At 47.6% G+C, this 22,436-nt stretch overlaps 1 protein-coding gene across 5 annotated transcripts in view; it reads left to right on the top strand.

Moving 5' to 3' along the window:
- fam168a (family with sequence similarity 168 member A) overlaps window positions 1-22,436 on the top strand; it is a 66,954-nt gene that overhangs the window by 28,805 nt on the left and 15,713 nt on the right. For all 5 annotated transcript variants that reach the window (XM_029773770.1, XM_029773766.1, XM_029773767.1 and 2 more), the window contains one exon: window positions 8,920-9,000. In XM_029773770.1, coding sequence (XP_029629630.1) covers window positions 8,920-9,000 — 81 coding nt within the window. The remainder of the gene's footprint in view (window positions 1-8,919; window positions 9,001-22,436) is intronic.

Genomic DNA, 22,436 nt, shown 5'->3' with positions numbered 1-22,436 from the left:
AGCTAACGGTAGACAGAAATGACAGAAGTAAACAGATCTATCTGGTCTAAGATGTGTCCTGCTTGATCCTTACTAGGAAATTTACTTAACGTTTAAATTGCCATTTTCTATCCTTTTCCCATTAAAATTATAAGAGAAAATCATAAAATTCCTCATCAATTCACAATGCAGAATAATGGTCCTATTAGGAATGTGTAGGGCCTCCCGAGTGGCACAGATATGTGCCACTAGAGATTCTGGGTTCGAATCCAGGCTCTGTCGCACCCGGCCGCGACCGGGAGACCCATGGGGCGGCGCACAATTGGCCCAGCATCGTCCGGGTTAGTGGAGGGTTTGGCCGGCAGGGATGTCCTTGTCCCATCGCGCACTAGCGACTCCTGTGGCGGGCCGGGCGCAGTGCACGCTGACACAGTCACCAGGTGTACGGTGTTTCCTCCGACACATTGGTGCGTCTAGCTTCCGGGTTAAGTGGGCATTGTGTCAAGAAGCAGTACGGCTTGGTTGGCACTCGACCTTCGCCTCTCAACGATGAGACAAGATTGTAACTACCAATTCCATACCACGAAATTTAAATGCCTACACAAAACCTTCTCTTCTCTGGAGATCATTTCGAAGAGCCACTGAACGGGCATTTTACTTGTCTGTAAAGGAACGGCGCTTCTGAAGTCCATCACTAAGTGTCAATCCAAAAATCTATTAAGACTGAAAACAGTCATATTCCTGAAATTGAACTGTTTATTTGTTGTTTAAGCTAATTATTCAAGGCTCGCTTTATTTTATTTTGAAACTAAAATGCTCGATTGCATTTCAAATCATGAATGACTCGTATGCTAAGTCTACTAATGATAATGACATGGTTATACGAGGCTGCTATACTAAGTCTACTAATGATAATGACATGGTTATACGAGGCTGCTATACTAAGTCTACTAATGATAATGACATGGTGGTTATACGAGGCTGCTATACTAAGTCTACTAATGATAATGACATGGTGGTTATACGAGGCTGCTATACTAAGTCTACTAATGATAATGACATGGTGGTTATACGAGGCTGCTATACTAAGTCTACTAATGATAATGACATGGTGGTTATACGAGGCTGCTATACTAAGTCTACTAATGATAATGACATGGTGGTTATACGAGGCTGCTATACTAAGTCTACTAATGATAATGACATGGTGGTTATACGAGGCTGCTATACTAAGTCTACTAATGATAATGACATGGTGGTTATACGAGGCTGTTATACTAAGTCTACTAATGATAATGACATGGTGGTTATACAAGGCTGCTATACTAAGTCTACTAATGATAATGACATGGTGGTTATACAAGGCTGCTATACTAAGTCTACTAATGATAATGACATGGTGGTTATACAAGGCTGCTATACTAAGTCTACTAATGATAAGTCTAGAGGTCGACCGATTATGATTTTTCAACACCGATAGCGATTATTGGAGGACCAAAAAAAGCCGGTACCGATTAATCGGCCATTTTTTTTTATATATATATTTATTTTAAATTATTATTTATTTATTTGTAATAATGACAATTACGACAATACTGAATGAACACTATTTTAACTTAATACACTGCTCAAAAAAATAAAGGGAACACTAAAATAACACATCCTAGATCTGAATGAAATAAATAATCTTATTAAATACTTTTTTCTTTACATAGTTGAATGTGCTGACAACAAAATCACACAAAAAGAATCAATGGAAATCCAATTTATCAACCCATGGAGGTCTGGATTTGGAGTCACACTCAAAATGAAAGTGGAAAACCACACTACAGGCTGATCCAACTTTGAAGTAATGTCCTTAAAACAAGTCAAAATGAGGCTCAGTAGTGTGTGTGGCCTCCACGTGCCTGTATGACCTCCCTACAATGCCTGGGCATTCTCCTGATGAGGTGGTGGATGGTCTCCTGAGGGATCTCCTCCCAGACCTGGACTAAAGCATCCGCCAACTCCTGGACAGTCTGTGGTGCAACGTGGCGTTGGTGGATGGAGCGAGACATGATGTCCCAGATGTGCTCAATTGGATTCAGGTCTGGGGAACGGGCGGGCCAGTCCATAGCATCAATGCCTTCCTCTTGCAGGAACTGCTGACACACTCCAGCCACATGAGGTCTAGCATTGTCTTGCATTAGGAGGAACCCAGGGCCAACGGCACCAGCATATGGTCTCACAAGGGGTCTGAGGATCTCATCTCGGTACCTAATGGCAGTCAGGCTACCTCTGGCGAGCACATGGAGGGCTGTGCGGCCCCCCAAAGAAATGCCACCCCACACCATGACTGACCCACCGCCAAACCGGTTATGCTGGAGGATGTTGCAGGCAGCAGAACGTTCTCCACGGCGTTTCCAGACTCTGTCACGTGCTCAGTGTGAACCTGTTTTCATCTGTGAAGAGCACAGGGCACCAGTGGCGAATTTGCCAATCTTGGTGTCTCTGGCAAATGCCAAACGTCCTGCACGGTGTTGGGCTGTAAGCACAACCCCCACCTGTGGACGTCGGGCCCTCATGGAGTCTGTTTCTGACCGTTTGAGCAGACACATGCACATTTGTGGCCTGCTGGAGGTCATTTTGCAGGGCTCTGGCCGTGCTCCTCCTGCTCCTCCTTGCACAAAGGCGGAGGTAGCGGTCCTGCTGCTGGGTTGTTGCCCTCCTACGGCCTCCTCCACGTCTCCTGATGTACTGGCCAGTCTCCTGGTAGCGCCTCCATGCTCTGGACACTACGCTGACAGACACAGCAAACCTTCTTGCCACAGCTCGCATTGATGTGCCATCCTGGATGAGCTGCACTACCTGAGCCACTTGTGTGGGGTGTGGGTTGTAGACTCTGTCTCATGCTACCACTAGAGTGAAAGCACCGCCAGCATTCAAAATTGACCAAAACATCAGCCAGGAAGCATAGGAACTGAGAAGTTGTCTGTGGTCACCACCTGCAGAACCACGCCTTTATTGGGGGTGTCTTGCTAATTGCCTATAGTTTCCACCTGTTGTCTATTCCATTTGCACAACAGCATGTGAAATGTATTGTCAATCAGTGTTGCTTTCTAAGTGGACAGTGTGATTTCACAGAAGTGTGATTGACTTGGAGTTACATTGTGTTGTTTAAGTGTTCCCTTTATTTTTTGGAGCAGTGATAATACATCAATAAAATCAATTTAGCCTCAAATAAATAATGAAACATGTTCAATTTGGTTGAAATAATGCAAAAACACAGTGTTGGAGAAGAAAGTAGAAGTACAATATGTGCCATGTAAAAAAGCTAACGTTTAAGTTCCTTGCTCAGAACATGAGAACATATGAAAGCTGGTGGTTCCTTTTAACATGAGTCTTCAATATTCCCAGGTAAGAAGTTTTAGGTTGTAGTTATTCTAGGAATTATAGGACTATTTCTCTCTATTTGATTTGTATTTCATATACCTTTGACTATTGGATGTTCTTATAGGCACTTTAGTATTGCCAGTGTAACAGTATAGCTTCCGTCCCTCTCCTCGCTCCTACCTGGGCTCAAACCAGGAACACATCGACAACAGCCACCCTCGAAGCAGCGTTACCCATGTAGAGCAAGGGGAACAACTACTCCAAGTCTCAGAGCGAGTGACGTTTGAAACGCTATTAGCGCGCACCCGGCTAACTAGCTAGCAATTTCACATCGGTTACACCAGCCTAATCTTGGGAGTTGATAGGCTTGAAGTCATAAACAGTGCAATGCTTGAAGCACAGCGAAGAGCTGCTGGCAAAACGAAAGTGCTGTTTTGAATGAATGCTTACGAGCCTGCTGGTGCCTACCATCGCTCAGTCAGACTGCTCTATCAAATCATAGACTTGATTATAACATAATAACACACAGAAATACGAGCCTTAGGTCATTAATATGGTCGAATCCGGAAACTATCACGTTTATTCTTTACGGAACTGTTCCGTATTTTATCTAACGGGTGGCATCCCTAAATCTAAATATTCCTGTTACATTGAACAACCTTCAATGTTATGTCATAATTACGTAAAATTCTGGCAAATTAGTTCGGAACGAGCCAGGCGGCCCAAACTGTCGCATATACCCTGACTCTGCGTGCAATGAACGGAAGAGAAGGGACTCAATTTCACCTGGTTAATATTGCCTGCTAACCTGGATTTCTTTTAGCTAAATATGCAGGTTTAAAAATATATACTTCTGTGTATTGATTTTAAGGAAGGCATTGATGTTTATGGTTAGGTACAGTCGTCCAACGATTGTGCTTTTTTCGCAAATGCGCTTTTGTTAAATCATCCCCCGTTTGGCGAAGTTGGCTGTCTTTGTTAGGAAGAAATAGTCTTCACACAGTTCGCAACGAGCCAGGCGGCCCAAACTGCTGCATATACCCTGACTCTATTGCAGAGGTGACACATTTTCCCTAGTTAAAATAAATTCATGTTAGCAGGCAATATTAACTAATATGCAGGTTTAAAAATATATACTTGTGTATTGATTTTAAGAAAGACATTGATGTTTATGGTTAGGTACAAGTTGGAGCAACGAGAGTCCTTTTTCGCAAATGCGCACCGCATCGATTATATGCAACGCAGGACAGGCTAGATAAACTAGTAATATCATCAACCATGTGTAGTTAACTAGTGATTATGATTGATTGATTGTTTTTTATAAGATAAGTTTAATGTTAGCTAGCAACTTACCTTTGCTTCTTACTGCATTTGCGTAACAGGCAGGCTCCTCGTGGAGTGCAATGTAAAGCAGGTGGTTAGAGCGTTGGACTAGTTAACCTTAAGGTTGCAAGATTGAATCCCCAAGCTGACAAGGTAAAAATCTGTCGTTCTGCCCCTGAACAAGGCAGTTAACCCACCGTTCCTAGGCCGTCATTGAAAATAAGAATGTGTTCTTAACTGACTTGCCTGGTTAAAAAATATTTATTAATAAAAATTAAAAATTAATCGGCAAATCGGTGGCCAAAAATACCGATTACCGATTGTTATGAAAACTTGAAAATCGGCCCTAATTAATCGGCCATTCCAATTAATCGGTCGACCTCTAACTAAGTCTACTAATGAAAATGACATTACTTATTATTATAATGATGATAGTAATAAGAACAATAAGAAGATCAAGAAAATGGAACATTATTATTATTATTATTATTATTATAAATATTATTTTTCTGACAAAAAAATCGAAGTAATACCAGAGGCCGTTCTACCCCTAAAAAAAGTGTAAAACCTTTATTACAGCAAAGCAAAGATTAAAAACGGACACATTTGTGGAATTCTTTCCTTGACATGTCATCATGGAATCAGTAGGCAGTTAAACACTCAAACAGAAGCAGGATCTGTGTTATTTCTGTAGATATGGATGATTTATTAAGCCAGGCGTATTTAACAGAAATGTTATTGATTATAGACCTAATTAAGTTGGTTTCCTCTCTCCTCTCTTTTCTTAGACAGTTAAGGCAAGTGCTGTTTTCTCATCTCCTCGTTCTGCTGCTACCTCCGCCACATTGTTCTCAACACCAATATGCTGGTTAACTTTGATATTATGCACACAGCAACATGGTCTAGGAAAAGGCACCAAGTAAACAGCGCACTGAAGTGTTTCTGAACCGCGGACAGCAACCGCTATCTAACGCGGGAGAAAGCACATTTGTTAAAATAATATAATTTTTATTAGTGTTGCACCATTGTTCTTACATAATATAACCATATCCAATTTCAATATCAGATGACATAGAGTGATGGACTGTGCCATCCCCACGAACTCCACAATGGATCAGTCCACTCAGACAGGCGTGAATCAGACAGGTGTCTTGTACAGCATTATATTTATATATACTCCAAACCTTGGTCGACCAACAGCCTATCGACCAAACAATTGACCAATCGATTAAATGGGGTCAGCCAAAACACATCTTCCATCTTCCGGTAGGAATCAACTCCTTAAGATTCAGAATTTTTTAAACGGAGGAGACTGATAAGTTTCCGTATTTCCGAGAACACAAACACTTGCATCTTTGATAGCGAGCTAGCGAGGGACGGAGAGAGAGGGGAGGGGCGCAGTGTTTGTAGGTTCAGCCATCAGGCAGACGGGCCAAGTGCACGGTTCTGACTATCTGCAATCAAAAGCTGTATCTTACAATGGGATGCTGTATTTCACAATATCTTGGCTTGTAATGTCTCGCGACTTCAGTAAAGCAGAGCATGTCATCAATGAATAGGCTAGGATATTCTACATGCAACAGACCGAAGACTGAACACGCTGGCATCATTAGCGAGGAGAAAGAGCAGGTGAGCCAGCTGCACCGGGATTTTCATTTGAAGAAGAAAAGAGAGAAAAAAAACCATTTTCCTTCAGGATCTTTCTCAAAGTTAAGGATCCCAATTTTGTTTAAGAGTTTGAACATTTAAACGTTTACGCCCCCCAATCCCTACGCCGACAGCAGACGTTCAGGAAGTGGCCTGTTCAGATCTATCAGTCCCCTGTACAACTATTTGATGGTTCATAGACTGCCTTTGGAGATGGTATGACAGTCATTCATTATTACAGGCCTGTATGTCACAGTGTGATGCTACCATTCACTATAACAGGGTTATGACAGGCCTGTATGTCAGTGTGATGCTACCATTCACTATAACAGGGTTATAACAGGCCTGTATGTCACAGTGTGATGCTACCATTCACTATAACAGGGTTATGACAGGCCTGTATGTCAGTGTGATGCTACCATTCACTATAACAGGGTTATGACAGGCCTGTATGTCACAGTGTGATGCTACCATTCACTATAACAGGGTTATGACAGGCCTGTATGTCAGTGTGATGCTACCATTCACTATAACAGGGCTATGACAGGCCTGTATGTCAGTGTGATGCTACCATTCACTATAACAGGGTTATGACAGGCCTGTGTCACAGTGTGATGCTACCATTCACTATAACAGGGTTATGACAGGCCTGTGTCACAGTGTGATGCTACCATTCACTATAACAGGGTTATGACAGGCCTGTGTCACAGTGTGATGCTACCATTCACTATAACAGGGTTATGACAGGCCTGTATGTCACAGTGTGATGGGACTGAGTGTGATATCTATCAGAATGTATGACTGTCCCCAACCACACAGCTGTCACCTCCACATACCACACACACACAGCAACATGGATGCTGCCTGTGTGTCATGCTTCTTCTCTATCTATCATTCCTCTCTCTCCATCCCCCTCTCTCCATCTATCTCCATCCTTCTCTCTCTCATCCATCCCTCTCCCTCTTTTTCTCTCCATCCATCCCTTTCTCTCTCATCCGTCCCTCTCATCATCTCTCGCTTTCTCCATCCAACCTTCTCTCTCCATCCATCTCTCTCTCCATCTCTCTCTTCCTCATTCCCTCCCTCTCTCATTTCTCACCTTCCTCCCACACAGTGTAATCACTGAAAAGACATAAACAATTCCTTGTCTCGTTAGGGGTTATACTGGAGGTTGTAATGTCTGCTAATTGGTGAGCCGATTAGCCGTCTGTTTCATCTCATCATTACACTTACACACACACACACTTACACACACTTACACACACACTTACACACAAACACACACACACACTTACACACAAACACACACTTACAAACACAGTCTGGTTCTAGTTGTCTGGTTGTGTGAAACACCTCTCAATGAAGACAGATTAACAGCCAGAACCACTGTTCAACATGCTGCAGTATCCTGGTGTATTAGACACTGTTCAACATGCTGTAGTATCCTGGTGTATTAAAGACACTGTTCAACATGCTGTAGTATCCTGGTGTATTAAAGACACTGTTCAACATGCTGTAGTATCCTGGTGTATTAAAGACACTGTTCAACATGCTGTAGTATCCTGGTGTATTAGACACTGTTCAACATGCTGCAGTATCCTGGTGTATTAAAGACACTGTTCAACATGCCAGTGTGTGTGTGTGTGTGTTGTATACCAGTGTGTGTGTGTGTGTGTGTGTGTTGTATACCAGTGTGTGTGTGTGTGTGATGTATGTGTGTGTGTGTGTTGTATACCAGTGTGTGTGTGTGTGTGTTGTATACCAGTGTGTGTGTGTGTGTGTGTGTGTTGTATACCAGATGTATGTGTGTTGTATACCAGTGTGTGTGTTGCATTTACCCCAGAGTGTGTTGTATTCCAGTGTGTGTTGCTTCCACCCCAGAGTGTGTTGTATGACTGTGTGTGTTGCGTTTACCCCAGTGTGTGTTGTATTCCAGTGTGTGTTGTATTCCAGTGTGTGTTGTATTCCACCCCAGAGTGTGTTGTATGACTGTGTGTGTTGCGTTTAGCCCAGTGTGTGTTGTATTCCAGTGTGCTGTATGACTGTGTGTGTTGCGTCCGCATACCTAGGTTCGGTTTGCTTCTAGCTGAACTCGAAGTGAATATCTGTGCTCCCATACTCCCTTAAAATACCTTCGCTAGGAAAACAAGAAAGATGTTTAGTGTTTGTCCCTCTTGAGACCCCATACCAACAACATACCCAGTAAGACTTCCTCAAAATAGTCAATCAATCTAAGATCAATCAAGAAATATGTCATTAATGTTGATGTTTTTGCGAGGTCTTAGTCTGAAAATTGTACGTCTAAGATGTCTGGTGCAGTGTTTCTCAAGTGAAAAAAATGTGTTCTCGCTCGTTGAATGAAAACAAACACTTCATTGAAGAATCCATACTGTTGACCAATCGCAGACAAAGGGGCATGGACTTCGGCTCGCCTTCAAGGAAAAAAATTGTGTTCACGAACAGCCGAAAAAACCTTTTGCCGAAGACTAAAACGAACAAAAACATTGTCAAATTCTCATCATATATGAACTGTTTCAAACTGTTTCGGATGGGAAGCTTGCGGACGCCTTAAGACTCTCTCTTGTCCTCTGTCTGTAGGCTACCCAGGAGGTTACCCCACTGCTGCTCCCACCTACACACCCAACCTCTACCAAACGGGTAGTCCAGGGTACCCACCAGGTAAGAACATACACACACACACACACCTAACCTCTACCAAACGGGTAGTCCAGGGTACCCACCAGGTAAGAACATACACACACACCTAACCTCTACCAAACGGGTAGTCCAGGGTATCCACCAGGTAAGAACATACACACACACCTAACCTCTACCAAACGGGTAGTCCAGGGTACCCACCAGGTAAGAACATACACCCACACCTAACCTCTACCAAACGGGTAGTCCAGGGTATCCACCAGGTAAGAACATACACACACACCTAACCTCTACCAAACGGGTAGTCCAGGGTACCCACCAGGTAAGAACATACACACACACCTAACCTCTACCAAACGGGTAGTCCAGGGTACCCACCAGGTAAGAACATACACAACTTCTACCAAACATGTAGTCCTGGTACCCACTGGGTATGAACACACACACACATGTAGAAAACGGATTATCGCAGTGGTTATTAACAATTTCATAAATCATCACCTAGCTATACTTGAGGCTTATAGCAGTGACACTTGTAGTTGTCAGCTAGCTCTAGGAGGTAGAGTTACTGCTGGAGCTGTCAGCTAGCTCTAGGGGGTAGGGTTACTGCTGGAGCTGTCAGCTAGCTCTAGGGGGTAGAGTTACTGCTGGAGCTGTCAGCTAGCTCTAGGAGGTAGAGTTACTGCTGGAGCTGTCAGCTAGCTCTAGGAGGTAGAGTTACTGCTGGAGCTGTCAGCTAGCTCTAGGAGGTAGGGTTACTGCTGGAGCTGTCAGCTAGCTCTAGGAGATAGGGTTACTGCTGGAGCTGTCAGCTAGCTCTAGGAGGTAGAGTTACTGCTGGAGCTGTCAGCTAGCTCTAGGGGGTAGGGTTACTGCTGGAGTTGTCAGCTAGCTCTAGGAGGTAGAGTTGCTGCTGGAGCTGTCAGCTAGCTCTAGGAGGTAGTGTTACTACTGTACCTGTCAGCTAGCTCTAGGAGGTAGAGTTACTGCTGGAGCTGTCAGCTAGCTCTAGGAGGTAGGGTTACTGCTGGAGCTTTCAGCTAGCTCTAGGAGGTAGGGTTACTGCTGGAGCTTTCAGCTAGCTCTAGGAGGTAGGGTTACTGCTGGAGCTGTCAGCTAGCTCTAGGAGGTAGGGTTACTATTGTACCTGTCAGCTAGCTCTAGAGGGTAGGATTAGTACTGTACCTGTCAGCTAGCTCTAGGAGGTAGGGTTACTGCTGGAGTTGTCAGCTAGCTCTAGGAGGTAGGGTTACTGCTGTACCTGTCAGCTAGCTCTAGGTGGTAGAGTTACTGCTGGAGCTGTCAATCTGCTCAGTTTGGTTCTCAATTTACTGTTTGCAAGTTAGTATAGTAGAATATTTGGTTGTGCATTATCAGTTTTTCTCTCATGTCAGTCACTGATAGTTACTCAGTTAGCCCATGTCAGCAAACATAACTAGATTGGTAAATTAGTCTAGCGGCCAGCTCTCTAAACTTAGTAATCATGGTCCAATTACCTGCCGAGGGTTCCTCATTGATTTTGTTAGTCAGTCTCACTCAGATATCATATTAAAAACTGCAAACATTTCTCTCCACCTTATGTCAAAATGTGTAGAATTGCAGGAAATTGGTTATAAAATGGCAAAATGTTCTCTGTGCCCCATGGCAAAGTGTGTAGAATTGCCCAAAATTAACTCTAAAGTGTAAAAATGACTGTCTGCTGTCAAGAAGGGGGAAGCTAAAAGAAATTGGCTCTCAATGTGTGTGGTGGAGGCGGTATGGTGTAGGTACCCACAGACACACAAGCAACTGCGCCCCTCATAATGAGTTCAGCTTGTTTGTGGACCCTACCCCCATCAAAGTTGCCCATCCCTGCTCTAGGTAGGAGGTAAATGCATTGCTGGCCAGTATATATTCTGAAGGTCTCGGAGTGATAGTGACTGTAGTCTGACTGACAGGCTCACTGGTGAAAGGGTCTGTTCCTCGGTCTGTCTTCACAGCAGCTGGGCTAGCAGTGGTCCTCATGCTCCACAAACGTTGGTGAATATAAATGAACAGCTTCCTGTTGAAACGTTGGTGAATATAAATGAACAGCTTCCTGTTTAAACGTTGGTGAATATAAATGAACAGCTTCCTGTTGAAACGTTGGTGAATATAAATGAACAGCTTCCTGTTGAAACGTTGGTGAATATAAATGAACAGCTTCCTGTTGAAACGTTGGTGAATATAAATGAACAGCTTCCTGTTGAAACGTTGGTGAAATATAAATGAACAGCTTCCTGTTTAAACGTTGGTGAATATAAATGAACAGCTTCCTGTTTAAACGTTGGTGAATATAAATGAACAGCTTCCTGTTTAAACGTTGGTGAATATAAATGAACAGCTTCCTGTTGAAACGTTGGTGAATATAAATGAACAGCTTCCTGTTGAAACGTTGGTGAATATAAATGAACAGCTTCCTGTTGAAACGTTGGTGAATATAAATGAACAGCTTCCTGTTTAAACGTTGGTGAATATAAATGAACAGCTTCCTGTTGAAACGTTGGTGAATATAAATGAACAGCTTCCTGTTGAAACGTTGGTGAATATAAATGAACAGCTTCCTGTTTAAACGTTGGTGAATATAAATGAACAGCTTCCTGTTTAAACGTTGGTGAATATAAATGAACAGCTTCCTGTTGAAACGTTGGTGAATATAAATGAACAGCTTCCTGTTTAAACGTTGGTGAATATAAATGAACAGCTTCCTGTTGAAACGTTGGTGAATATAAATGAACAGCTTCCTGTTGAAACGTTGGTGAATATAAATGAACAGCTTCCTGTTGAAACGTTGGTGAATATAAATGAACAGCTTCCTGTTTAAACGTTGGTGAATATAAATGAACAGCTTCCTGTTTAAACGTTGGTGAATATAAATGAACAGCTTCCTGTTGAAACGTTGGTGAATATAAATGAACAGCTTCCTGTTTAAACGTTGGTGAATATAAATGAACAGCTTCCTGTTTAAACGTTGGTGAATATAAATGAACAGCTTCCTGTTGAAACGTTGGTGAATATAAATGAACAGCTTCCTGTTGAAACGTTGGTGAATATAAATGAACAGCTTCCTGTTTAAACGTTGGTGAATATAAATGAACAGCTTCCTGTTTAAACGTTGGTGAATATAAATGAACAGCTTCCTGTTGAAACGTTGGTGAATATAAATGAACAGCTTCCTGTTTAAACGTTGGTGAATATAAATGAACAGCTTCCTGTTGAAACGTTGGTGAATATAAATGAACAGCTTCCTGTTGAAACGTTGGTGAATATAAATGAACAGCTTCCTGTTTAAACGTTGGTGAATATAAATGAACAGCTTCCTGTTGAAACGTTGGTGAATATAAATGAACAGCTTCCTGTTGAAACGTTGGTGAATATAAATGAACAGCTTCCTGTTGAAACGTTGGTGAATATAAATGAACAGCTTCCTGTTTAAACGTTGGTGAATATAAATGAACAGCTTCCTGTTTAAACGTTGGTGAATATAAATGAACAGCTTCCTGTTGAAACGTTGGTGAATATAAATGATTGCGTCGGAGCTACTAGTGGCTTTTCCTTTTCTTTTCCCGGAATCTAAAGCCAACATAACCTTGTCTCGTCTCCACCTTCTGGCCTGTCTCCACCTTCTGGCCCGTCTCCACCTTCTGGCCCGTCTCCACCTTCTGGCCCGTCTCCACCTTCTGGCCCGTCTCCACCTTCTGGCCCGTCTCCACCTTCTGGCCCATCTCCACTTTCTGGCCCTAGTGATTCTCTGGTGAGTTACATGAGGACTTCATGTTTTCAGCACTAGACTTCAACGTTCTGAATAGACTACGCCCTCAAGTCAATTTTAGAGGGCAGCGTCGTGATTAATACATTGTCCACATACTATTCATTCACCCATGGCCTTCAGACTGGACACAATAACACAGATTGGTATCGGCTGTACGCTGATGCTGCCTTTCAGAGCTGGTTGATGGTGATGCATACTGGAGCTCCTCAGCATCTCTCTCTTTGTTCCTGTGTCCTTGGCTCTGTGTTCAAGAAGCCTCTGAGCAGAGCAGCACTTTACTGAATGACCTTCATCTGCCCCCTGGTGGTTCTAACAGAGTACTACACAAAGGTATACAGTTGAAGTCGGAAGTTTACATACACTTTAGCCAAATACATTTAAACTCAGTTTTTCGCAGTTCCTGACATTTAATCCACGTAAGAATTCCCTGTTTTAGGTCAGTTAGGATCACCACTTTATTTTAAGAATGTGAAATGTCAGAATAATAGTAGAGAGAATGATTGATTTATTTCAGCTTTTATTTCTTTCATCACATTCCCAGTGGGTCAGAAGTTTACATACACTCAATTAGTATTTGGTAGAATTGCCTTAAACAATTTAAACTTGGGTCAAACGTTTTGGGTAGCCTTCCACAAGCTTCCCACAATAAGTTGGGTGAATTTTGGCCCATTCCTCCTGACAGAGCTGGTGTAACTGAGTCAGGTTTGTAGGCCTCCTTGCTCGCACACGCTTTTTCAGTTATGCCCACAAGTTTTCTATAGGATTGAGGTCAGGGCTTTGTGATGGCCACTCCAATACCTTGACTTTGTTGTCTTTAAGCCATTTTTCCACAACTTTGGAAGTATGCTTGAGATCATTGTTCATTTGGAAGACCCATTTGCGACCAAGCTTTAACTTCCTGACTGATGTCTTGAGATGTTGCTTCAATATATCCACATAATTTTCCTACCTCATGATGCCATCTATTTTGTGAAGTGCACCAGTCGATGCATATTATGGCCAAACAGTTCTATTTTTGTTTCATCAGACCAGAGGATATTTCTCTAAAAAGTACGATCTTTGTCCCCATGTGGAGTTGCATACCGTAGTCTGTCTTTTTTATGGCAGTTTTGGAGCAGTGGCTTCTTCCTTGCTGAGCGGCCTTTCATGTTATTTCGATATAGGACTCGTTTTACTGTGGATATAGATATCTTTGTACCTGTTTCCTCCAGCATCTTCACAAGGTCCTTTGCTGTTGTTCTGGGATTGATTTGCACTTTTCGCACCAAAGTACGTTCATCTCTAGGAGACAGAACGTGTCTCCTTCCTGAGCGGTATGATGGCTGCGTGGTCCCATGGTGTTTATACTTGCGTACTATTGTTTGTACAGATGAACGTGGTACCTTCAGACGTTTGGAAATTGCTCCCAAGGATGAACCAGACTTGTGGAGGTCTACAATTCTTTTTCTGAGGTCTTGGCTGAATTCTTTTGATTTTCCCATGATGTCAAGCAAAGAGGCACTGAGTTTGAAGGTAGGCCTTGAAATACATCCACAGGTACACCTCCAATTGACTCAAATGATTTCAGTTAGACTATGAGAAGCTTCTAAAGACATGACATCATTTTCTGGAATTTTCCAAGCTGTTTAAAGGCACAGTCAACTTAGTGTATGTAAATTTCTGACCCACTGGAATTGTGATACAGTGAATTATAAGTGAAATAATCTGTGAACAATTGTTTGAAAAATTACTTGTGTCATGCACAAAGTAGATGTCCTAACCGACTTGCCAAAACGATAGTTTGTTAACAAGACATTTGTGGTGGTTGAAAAACGAGTTTTAATGACTCCAACCTAGGTGTATGTAAACTTCCCACATCAATTGTAGATCAGGGGTCTCCTGATCTACAGGAGACCCCTGATCTCGCAGCCAACATATGAGTAGCTCGCCAAGCAATTCTGAAAATACATTACATTCTTTATCTTTTCCACTGAAAACTGTCATAAACAAATCTCACAAGTATCAGACGACGCAAGCTCACAGTTTCTATCTAATTTATGCAACATTGACATTATCCCACCCTTGGTTAGCCACTAAAGCCAAACCTAACACAATATCTGACAATTAATTTCCAGCAATATTGCCTCTGGCTGTTTGTGATATATGCACGTTTGTCTATTTTTTTTATTTTACCTTTATTTAATTAGGCAAGTCAGTTAAGAACAAATTCTTATTTACAATGACGGCCTACCCCAGCCAAACCCGGACAGCGCTGGGCCACCTTATGGGACTCCTAATCACGGCCGGATGTGACGCAGCCTAGATTCGAACCAGGGACTGCAGTGATGCTTCTTGCACTGAGATGCTTCGCCACTCAGGAGCCCTTTAATTGCACATCTAGCGAGTGAGGAATGTGCAGGTATAATAACTTTGCAGTTAACATTTAATTAAGAAGGTTTTGAGGAAGTGTCTGTCAACTCACACCAACTGGCTACAGACGGTGTTCCTAGGCCGTCATTGAAAAAAAAACAATTTTCTTAACTGAGTTGCCTAGTTAAATAAAGGTTAAATAAAAAAAATATGAACGTTTTCTTCCAGACCAAAATAAATAAAATTGTGTTCTGATGTGATTTAAACATTGACATGGACTCAGAACATGTCCCCAAAACAATTCTCTATGAACAATTGTAATTTTGAGAGTGAAAAACAAAATCTTAAACCAGGAACATTTTAACTGAACATAATTTGGGGAAACCCCAGATTGTATAGGCCCCCCCTTAGTTATTTATTAACCATTATTTTACCATGTATATTGACAGAAAACCGTGCACTACTTTCTCTTGTACACTAAGGACCCAGGGGAGGGGAGAGGAGAAGAGAAGAATGTGCCTATTTGAAAGCTAGAAAAAATGTTGTAGCTCGGGACATGTTTCATTTTTAAAAGTAGCTCTCATGCTAGAAAAGGTTGTAAACCCTGTTTATAGAGTAGTCAGCTGCCCCCTGGTGGTTCTATCAGAGTACTACATATATAGTACACAAGTCAGCTGCCCCCTGGTGGTTATATTAGAGTACTACACGAGTCAGAACCACCAAGGGGCAGCTATCAGAGTACTACATATAGAGTAGTACACAAGTCAGCTGCCCCCTTGTGGTTATATTAGAGAGGTACACAAGTCAGCTGCCCCCTGGTGGTTCTAGCAGAGTAGTACACAAGTCAGCTGCCCCCTTGTGGTTTTATTAGAGTAGTACACAAGTCAGCTGCCCCCTTGTGGTTTTATTAGAGTAGTACACAAGTCAGATGCCCCCTTGTGGTTTTATTAGAGTAGTACACAAGTCAGCTGCCCCCTGGTGGTTCTAGCAGAGTACTACACTTAAAGTACTAAACAAAGGTATAGAGTAGGGTTGAATGGCAGGAACCCGGTTACTGAGATTTACTGCCCAAAACCACTCCCGTTTCCCGGGATAAATAACTGCGAGAAACCGGTAAATTATAATAAATGATATCAACAGCATGACGTGAAATGGAACTGTTAAATTATATGCAATGTCGACATCTTGCCTCTCTGCGGTCTTCTCTCTGCAAGATCAATCATCAACGCTCATGTTGGGGACAGGCATGTCGTGTTTGGGACAGACAGCCCATGTCACGTTGGGGACAGGCAATCCATGTCATGTTGGGGACAGGCAATCCATGTCATGTTGGGGACAGGCAGCCCATGTCACGTTGGGGACAGGCAGCCCATGTCACGTTGGGGACAGGCAGCCCATGTCACGTTGGGGACAGGCAGCCCATGTCACGTTGGGGACAGGCAGCCCATGTCACGTTGGGGACAGGCAGCCCATGTCACGTTGGGGACAGGCAGCCCATGTCACGTTGGGGACAGGCAGCCCATGTCACGTTGGGGACAGGCAGCCCATGTCACGTTGGGGACAGGCAGCCCATGTCACGTTGGGGACAGGCAGCCCATGTCACGTTGGGGACAGACAGCTCTTCTCACGTTGGGGACAGACAGCCCATCTCACGTTGGGGACAGACAGCCCATCTCACGTTGGGGACAGGCAGCCCATCTCACGTTGGGGACAGGCAGCCCATCTCACGTTGGGGACAAACAGCCCATCTCACGTTGGGGACAGACAGCCCGTCTCACGTTGGGGACAGACAGCCCGTCTCACGTTGGGGACAGACAGCCCGTCTCACGTTGGGGACAGGCAGCCCGTCTCACGTTGGGGACAGGCAGCCAATGTCACGTTGGGGACAGGCAGCCCATGTCACGTTGGGGACAGGCAGCCCATGTCACGTTGGGGACAGGCAGCCCATGTCACGTTGGGGACAGGCAGCCCATGTCACGTTGGGGACAGGCAGCCCATGTCACGTTGGGGACAGGCAGCCCATGTCACGTTGGGGACAGGCAGCCCATGTCACGTTGGGGACAGGCAGCCCATGTCACGTTGGGGACAGACAGCCAATGTCACGTTGGGGACAGACAGCCCATGTCACGTTGGGGACAGACAGCCCATGTCACGTTGGGGACAGACAGCCCATGTCACGTTGGGGACAGACAGCCCATGTCACGTTGGGGACAGGCAGCCCATGTCACGTTGGGGACAGGCAGCCCATGTCACGTTGGGGACAGGCAGCCCATGTCACGTTGGGGACAGGCAGCCCATGTCACGTTGGGGACAGGCAGCCCATGTCACGTTGGGGACAGGCAGCCCATGGCACGTTGGGGACAGGCAGCCCATGTCACGTTGGGGACAGGCAGCCCATGTCACGTTGGGGACAGGCAGCCCATGTCACGTTGGGGACAGGCAGCCCATGTCACGTTGGGGACAGGCAGCCCATGTCACGTTGGGGACAGGCAGCCCATGTCACGTTGGGGACAGGCAGCCCATGTCACGTTGGGGACAGGCAGCCCATGTCACGTTGGGGACAGGCAGCCCATGTCACGTTGGGGACAGGCAGCCCATGTCACGTTGGGGACAGGCAGCCCATGTCACGTTGGGGACAGGCAGCCCATCTCACGTTGGGGACAGACAGCTCTTCTCACGTTGGGGACAGACAGCCCATCTCACGTTGGGGACAGACAGCCCATCTCACGTTGGGGACAGGCAGCCCATCTCACGTTGGGGACAGGCAGCCCATCTCACGTTGGGGACAGGCAGCCCATCTCACGTTGGGGACAGACAGCCCATCTCACGTTGGGGACAGGCAGCCCATCTCACGTTGGGGACAGGCAGCCCATCTCACGTTGGGGACAGGCAGCCAATGTCACGTTGGGGACAGGCAGCCCATGTCACGTTGGGGACAGGCAGCCCATGTCACGTTGGGGACAGGCAGCCCATGTCACGTTGGGGACAGGCAGCCCATGTCACGTTGGGGACAGGCAGCCCATGTCATGTTGGGGACAGGCAGCCCATGTCACGTTGGGGACAGGCAGCCCATGTCACGTTGGGGACAGACAGCCAATGTCACGTTGGGGACAGGCAGCCCATGTCACGTTGGGGACAGGCAGCCCATGTCACGTTGGGTACAGACAGCCAATGTCACGTTGGGGACAGGCAGCCCATCTCACGTTGGGGACAGACAGCCCATCTCACGTTGGGTACAGACAGCCCATCTCACGTTGGGTACAGGCAGCCCATCTCACGTTGGGGACAGGCAGCCCATCTCACGTTGGGGACAGGCAGCCCATGTCACGTTGGGGACAGGCAGCCCATGTCACGTTGGGGACAGGCAGCCCATGTCACGTTGGGGACAGGCAGCCCATGTCACGTTGGGGACAGGCAGCCCATGTCATGTTGGGGACAGGCAGCCCATGTCACGTTGGGGACAGACAGCCAATGTCACGTTGGGGACAGGCAGCCCATGTCACGTTGGGGACAGGCAGCCCATCTCACGTTGGGTACAGACAGCTCTTCTCACTTTGGGGACAGACAGCCCATCTCACGTTGGGGACAGACAGCCCATCTCACGTTGGGGACAGGCAGCCCATGTCACGTTGGGGACAGACAGCCCATGTCACGTTGGGGACAGACAGCCCATGTCACGTTGGGGACAGACAGCCCATGTCACGTTGGGGACAGACAGCCCATGTCACGTTGGGGACAGACAGCCCATGTCACGTTGGGGACAGACAGCCCATGTCACGTTGGGGACAGACAGCCCATGTCACGTTGGGGACAGACAGCCCATGTCACGTTGGGGACAGGCAGCCCATGTCACGTTGGGGACAGGCAGCCCATGTCACATTGGGGACAGACAGCCCATGTCACGTTGGGGACAGGCAGCCCATGTCACGTTGGGGACAGGCAGCCCATGTCACGTTGGGGACAGGCAGCCCATGTCATGTTGGGGACAGGCAGCCCATGTCATGTTGGGGACAGGCAGCCCATGTCATGTTGGGGACAGGCAGCCCATGTCATGTTGGGGACAGGCAGCCCATGTCATGTTGGGGACAGGCAGCCCATGTCATGTTGGGGACAGGCAGCCCATGTCATGTTGGGGACAGGCAGCCCATGTCACGTTGGGGACAGGCAGCCCATGTCACGTTTGGGGACAGGCAGCCCATGTCACGTTTGGGGACAGGCAGCCCATGTCACGTTGGGGACAGGCAGCCCATTTCACGTTGGGGACAGGCAGCCCATGTCACGTTGGGGACAGGCAGCCCATTTCACGTTGGGGACAGGCAGCCCATGTCACGTTGGGGACAGGCAGCCCATCTCATGTTAGGGACAGGCAGCCCATGTCATGTTGGGGACAGGCAATCCATGTCATGTTGGGGACAGGCAATCCATGTCACGTTGGGGACAGGCAGCCTATGTCACGTTGGGGACAGGCAGCCCATGTCACGTTGGGGACAGGCAGCCCATGTCACGTTGGGGACAGGCAGCCCATGTCACGTTGGGGACAGGCAGCCCATGTCACGTTGGGGACAGGCAGCCCATGTCACGTTGGGGACAGGCAGCCCATGTCACGTTGGGGACAGGCAGCCCATGTCACGTTGGGGACAGACAGCTCTTCTCACGTTGGGGACAGACAGCCCATCTCACGTTGGGGACAGACAGCCCATCTCACGTTGGGGACAGACAGCCCATCTCACGTTGGGGACAGACAGCCCATCTCACGTTGGGGACAGGCAGCCCATCTCACGTTGGGGACAGGCAGCCAATGTCACGTTGGGGACAGGCAGCCCATGTCACGTTGGGGACAGGCAGCCAATGTCACGTTGGGGACAGGCAGCCCATCTCACGTTGGGGACAGACAGCTCTTCTCACATTGGGGACACACAGCCCATCTCACGTTGGGGACAGACAGCCCATCTCACGTTGGGGACAGACAGCCCATCTCACGTTCGGGACAGGCAGCCCATCTCACGTTGGGGACAGGCAGCCCATGTCACGTTGGGGACAGGCAGCCCATGTCACGTTGGGGACAGGCAGCCCATGTCACGTTGGGGACAGGCAGCCCATGTCACGTTGGGGACAGGCAGCCCATGTCACGTTGGGGACAGGCAGCCCATGTCACGTTGGGGACAGACAGCCAATGTCACGTTGGGGACAGGCAGCCCATGTCACGTTGGGGACAGGCAGCCCATCTCACGTTGGGGACAGACAGCTCTTCTCACTTTGGGGACAGACAGCCCATCTCACGTTGGGGACAGACAGCCCATCTCACGTTGGGGACAGGCAGCCCATGTCACGTTGGGGACAGGCAGCCCATGTCACGTTGGGGACAGGCAGCCCATGTCACGTTGGGGACAGGCAGCCCATGTCACGTTGGGGACAGGCAGCCCATGTCACGTTGGGGACAGGCAGCCCATGTCACGTTGGGGACAGGCATCCCATGTCACGTTGGGGACAGGCAGCCCATGTCACGTTGGGGACAGACAGCCCATGTCACGTTGGGGACAGACAGCCCATGTCACGTTGGGGACAGACAGCCCATGTCACGTTGGGGACAGACAGCCCATGTCACGTTGGGGACAGACAGCCCATGTCACGTTGGGGACAGGCAGCCCATGTCACGTTGGGGACAGGCAGCTCTTCTCACGTTGGGGACAGACAGCCCATCTCACGTTGGGGACAGACAGCCCATCTCACGTTGGGGACAGACAGCCCATCTCACGTTGGGGACAGGCAGCCCATCTCACGTTGGGGACAGGCAGCCAATGTCACGTTGGGGACAGGCAGCCCATGTCACGTTGGGGACAGGCAGCCCATGTCACGTTGGGGACAGGCAGCCAATGTCACGTTGGGGACAGGCAGCCCATCTCACGTTGGGGACAGACAGCTCTTCTCACATTGGGGACACACAGCCCATCTCACGTTGGGGACAGACAGCCCATCTCACGTTGGGGACAGACAGCCCATCTCACGTTCGGGACAGGCAGCCCATCTCACGTTGGGGACAGGCAGCCCATCTCACGTTGGGGACAGGCAGCCCATGTCACGTTGGGGACAGGCAGCCCATGTCACGTTGGGGACAGGCAGCCCATGTCACGTTGGGGACAGGCAGCCCATGTCACGTTGGGGACAGGCAGCCCATGTCACGTTGGGGACAGGCAGCCCATGTCACGTTGGGGACAGGCAGCCCATGTCACGTTGGGGACAGGCAGCCCATGTCACGTTGGGGACAGGCAGCCAATGTCACGTTGGGGACAGGCAGCCCATCTCACGTTGGGGACAGACAGCTCATCTCACGTTGGGGACAGACAGCTCTTCTCACTTTGGGGACAGACAGCCCATCTCACGTTGGGGACAGACAGCCCATCTCACGTTGGGGACAGGCAGCCCATGTCACGTTGGGGACAGGCAGCCCATGTCACGTTGGGGACAGGCAGCCCATGTCACGTTGGGGACAGGCAGCCCATGTCACGTTGGGGACAGGCAGCCCATGTCACGTTGGGGACAGGCATCCCATGTCACGTTGGGGACAGGCATCCCATGTCATGTTGGGGACAGGCAGCCCATGTCATGTTGGGGACAGGCAGCCCATGTCACGTTGGGGACAGACAGCCCATGTCACGTTGGGGACAGACAGCCCATGTCACGTTGGGGACAGACAGCCCATGTCACGTTGGGGACAGACAGCCCATGTCACGTTGGGGACAGACAGCCCATGTCACGTTGGGGACAGGCAGCCCATGTCACGTTGGGGACAGGCAGCCCATGTCACGTTGGGGACAGGCAGCCCATGTCACGTTGGGGACAGGCAGCCCATGTCACGTTGGGGACAGGCAGCCCATGTCACGTTGGGGACAGGCAGCCCATGTCACGTTGGGGACAGGCAGCCCATGTCACGTTGGGGACAGGCAGCCCATGTCACGTTGGGGACAGGCAGCCCATGTCACGTTGGGGACAGGCAGCCCATGTCACGTTGGGGACAGGCAGCCCATGTCACGTTGGGGACAGGCAGCCCATGTCATGTTGGGGACAGGCAGCCCATGTCATGTTGGGGACAGGCAGCCCATGTCATGTTGGGGACAGGCAGCCCATGTCACGTTGGGGACAGGCAGCCCATGTCACGTTGGGGACAGGCAGCCCATCTCACTTTGGGGACAGACATCTCTTCTCACTTTGGGGACAGACAGCCCATCTCACGTTGGGGACAAACAGCCCATCTCACGTTGGGGACAGGCAGCCCATGTCATGTTGGGGACAGACAGCTCTTCTCACGTTGGGGACAGAC

The sequence above is a fragment of the Salmo trutta genome, chromosome 13 (assembly GCF_901001165.1).
Source record: "Salmo trutta chromosome 13, fSalTru1.1, whole genome shotgun sequence".
Classification (NCBI taxonomy): domain Eukaryota; kingdom Metazoa; phylum Chordata; class Actinopteri; order Salmoniformes; family Salmonidae; genus Salmo; species Salmo trutta.
Note: the sequence above shows the minus strand (reverse complement) of the source record. Positions and strands in the feature narration are given on the sequence as shown.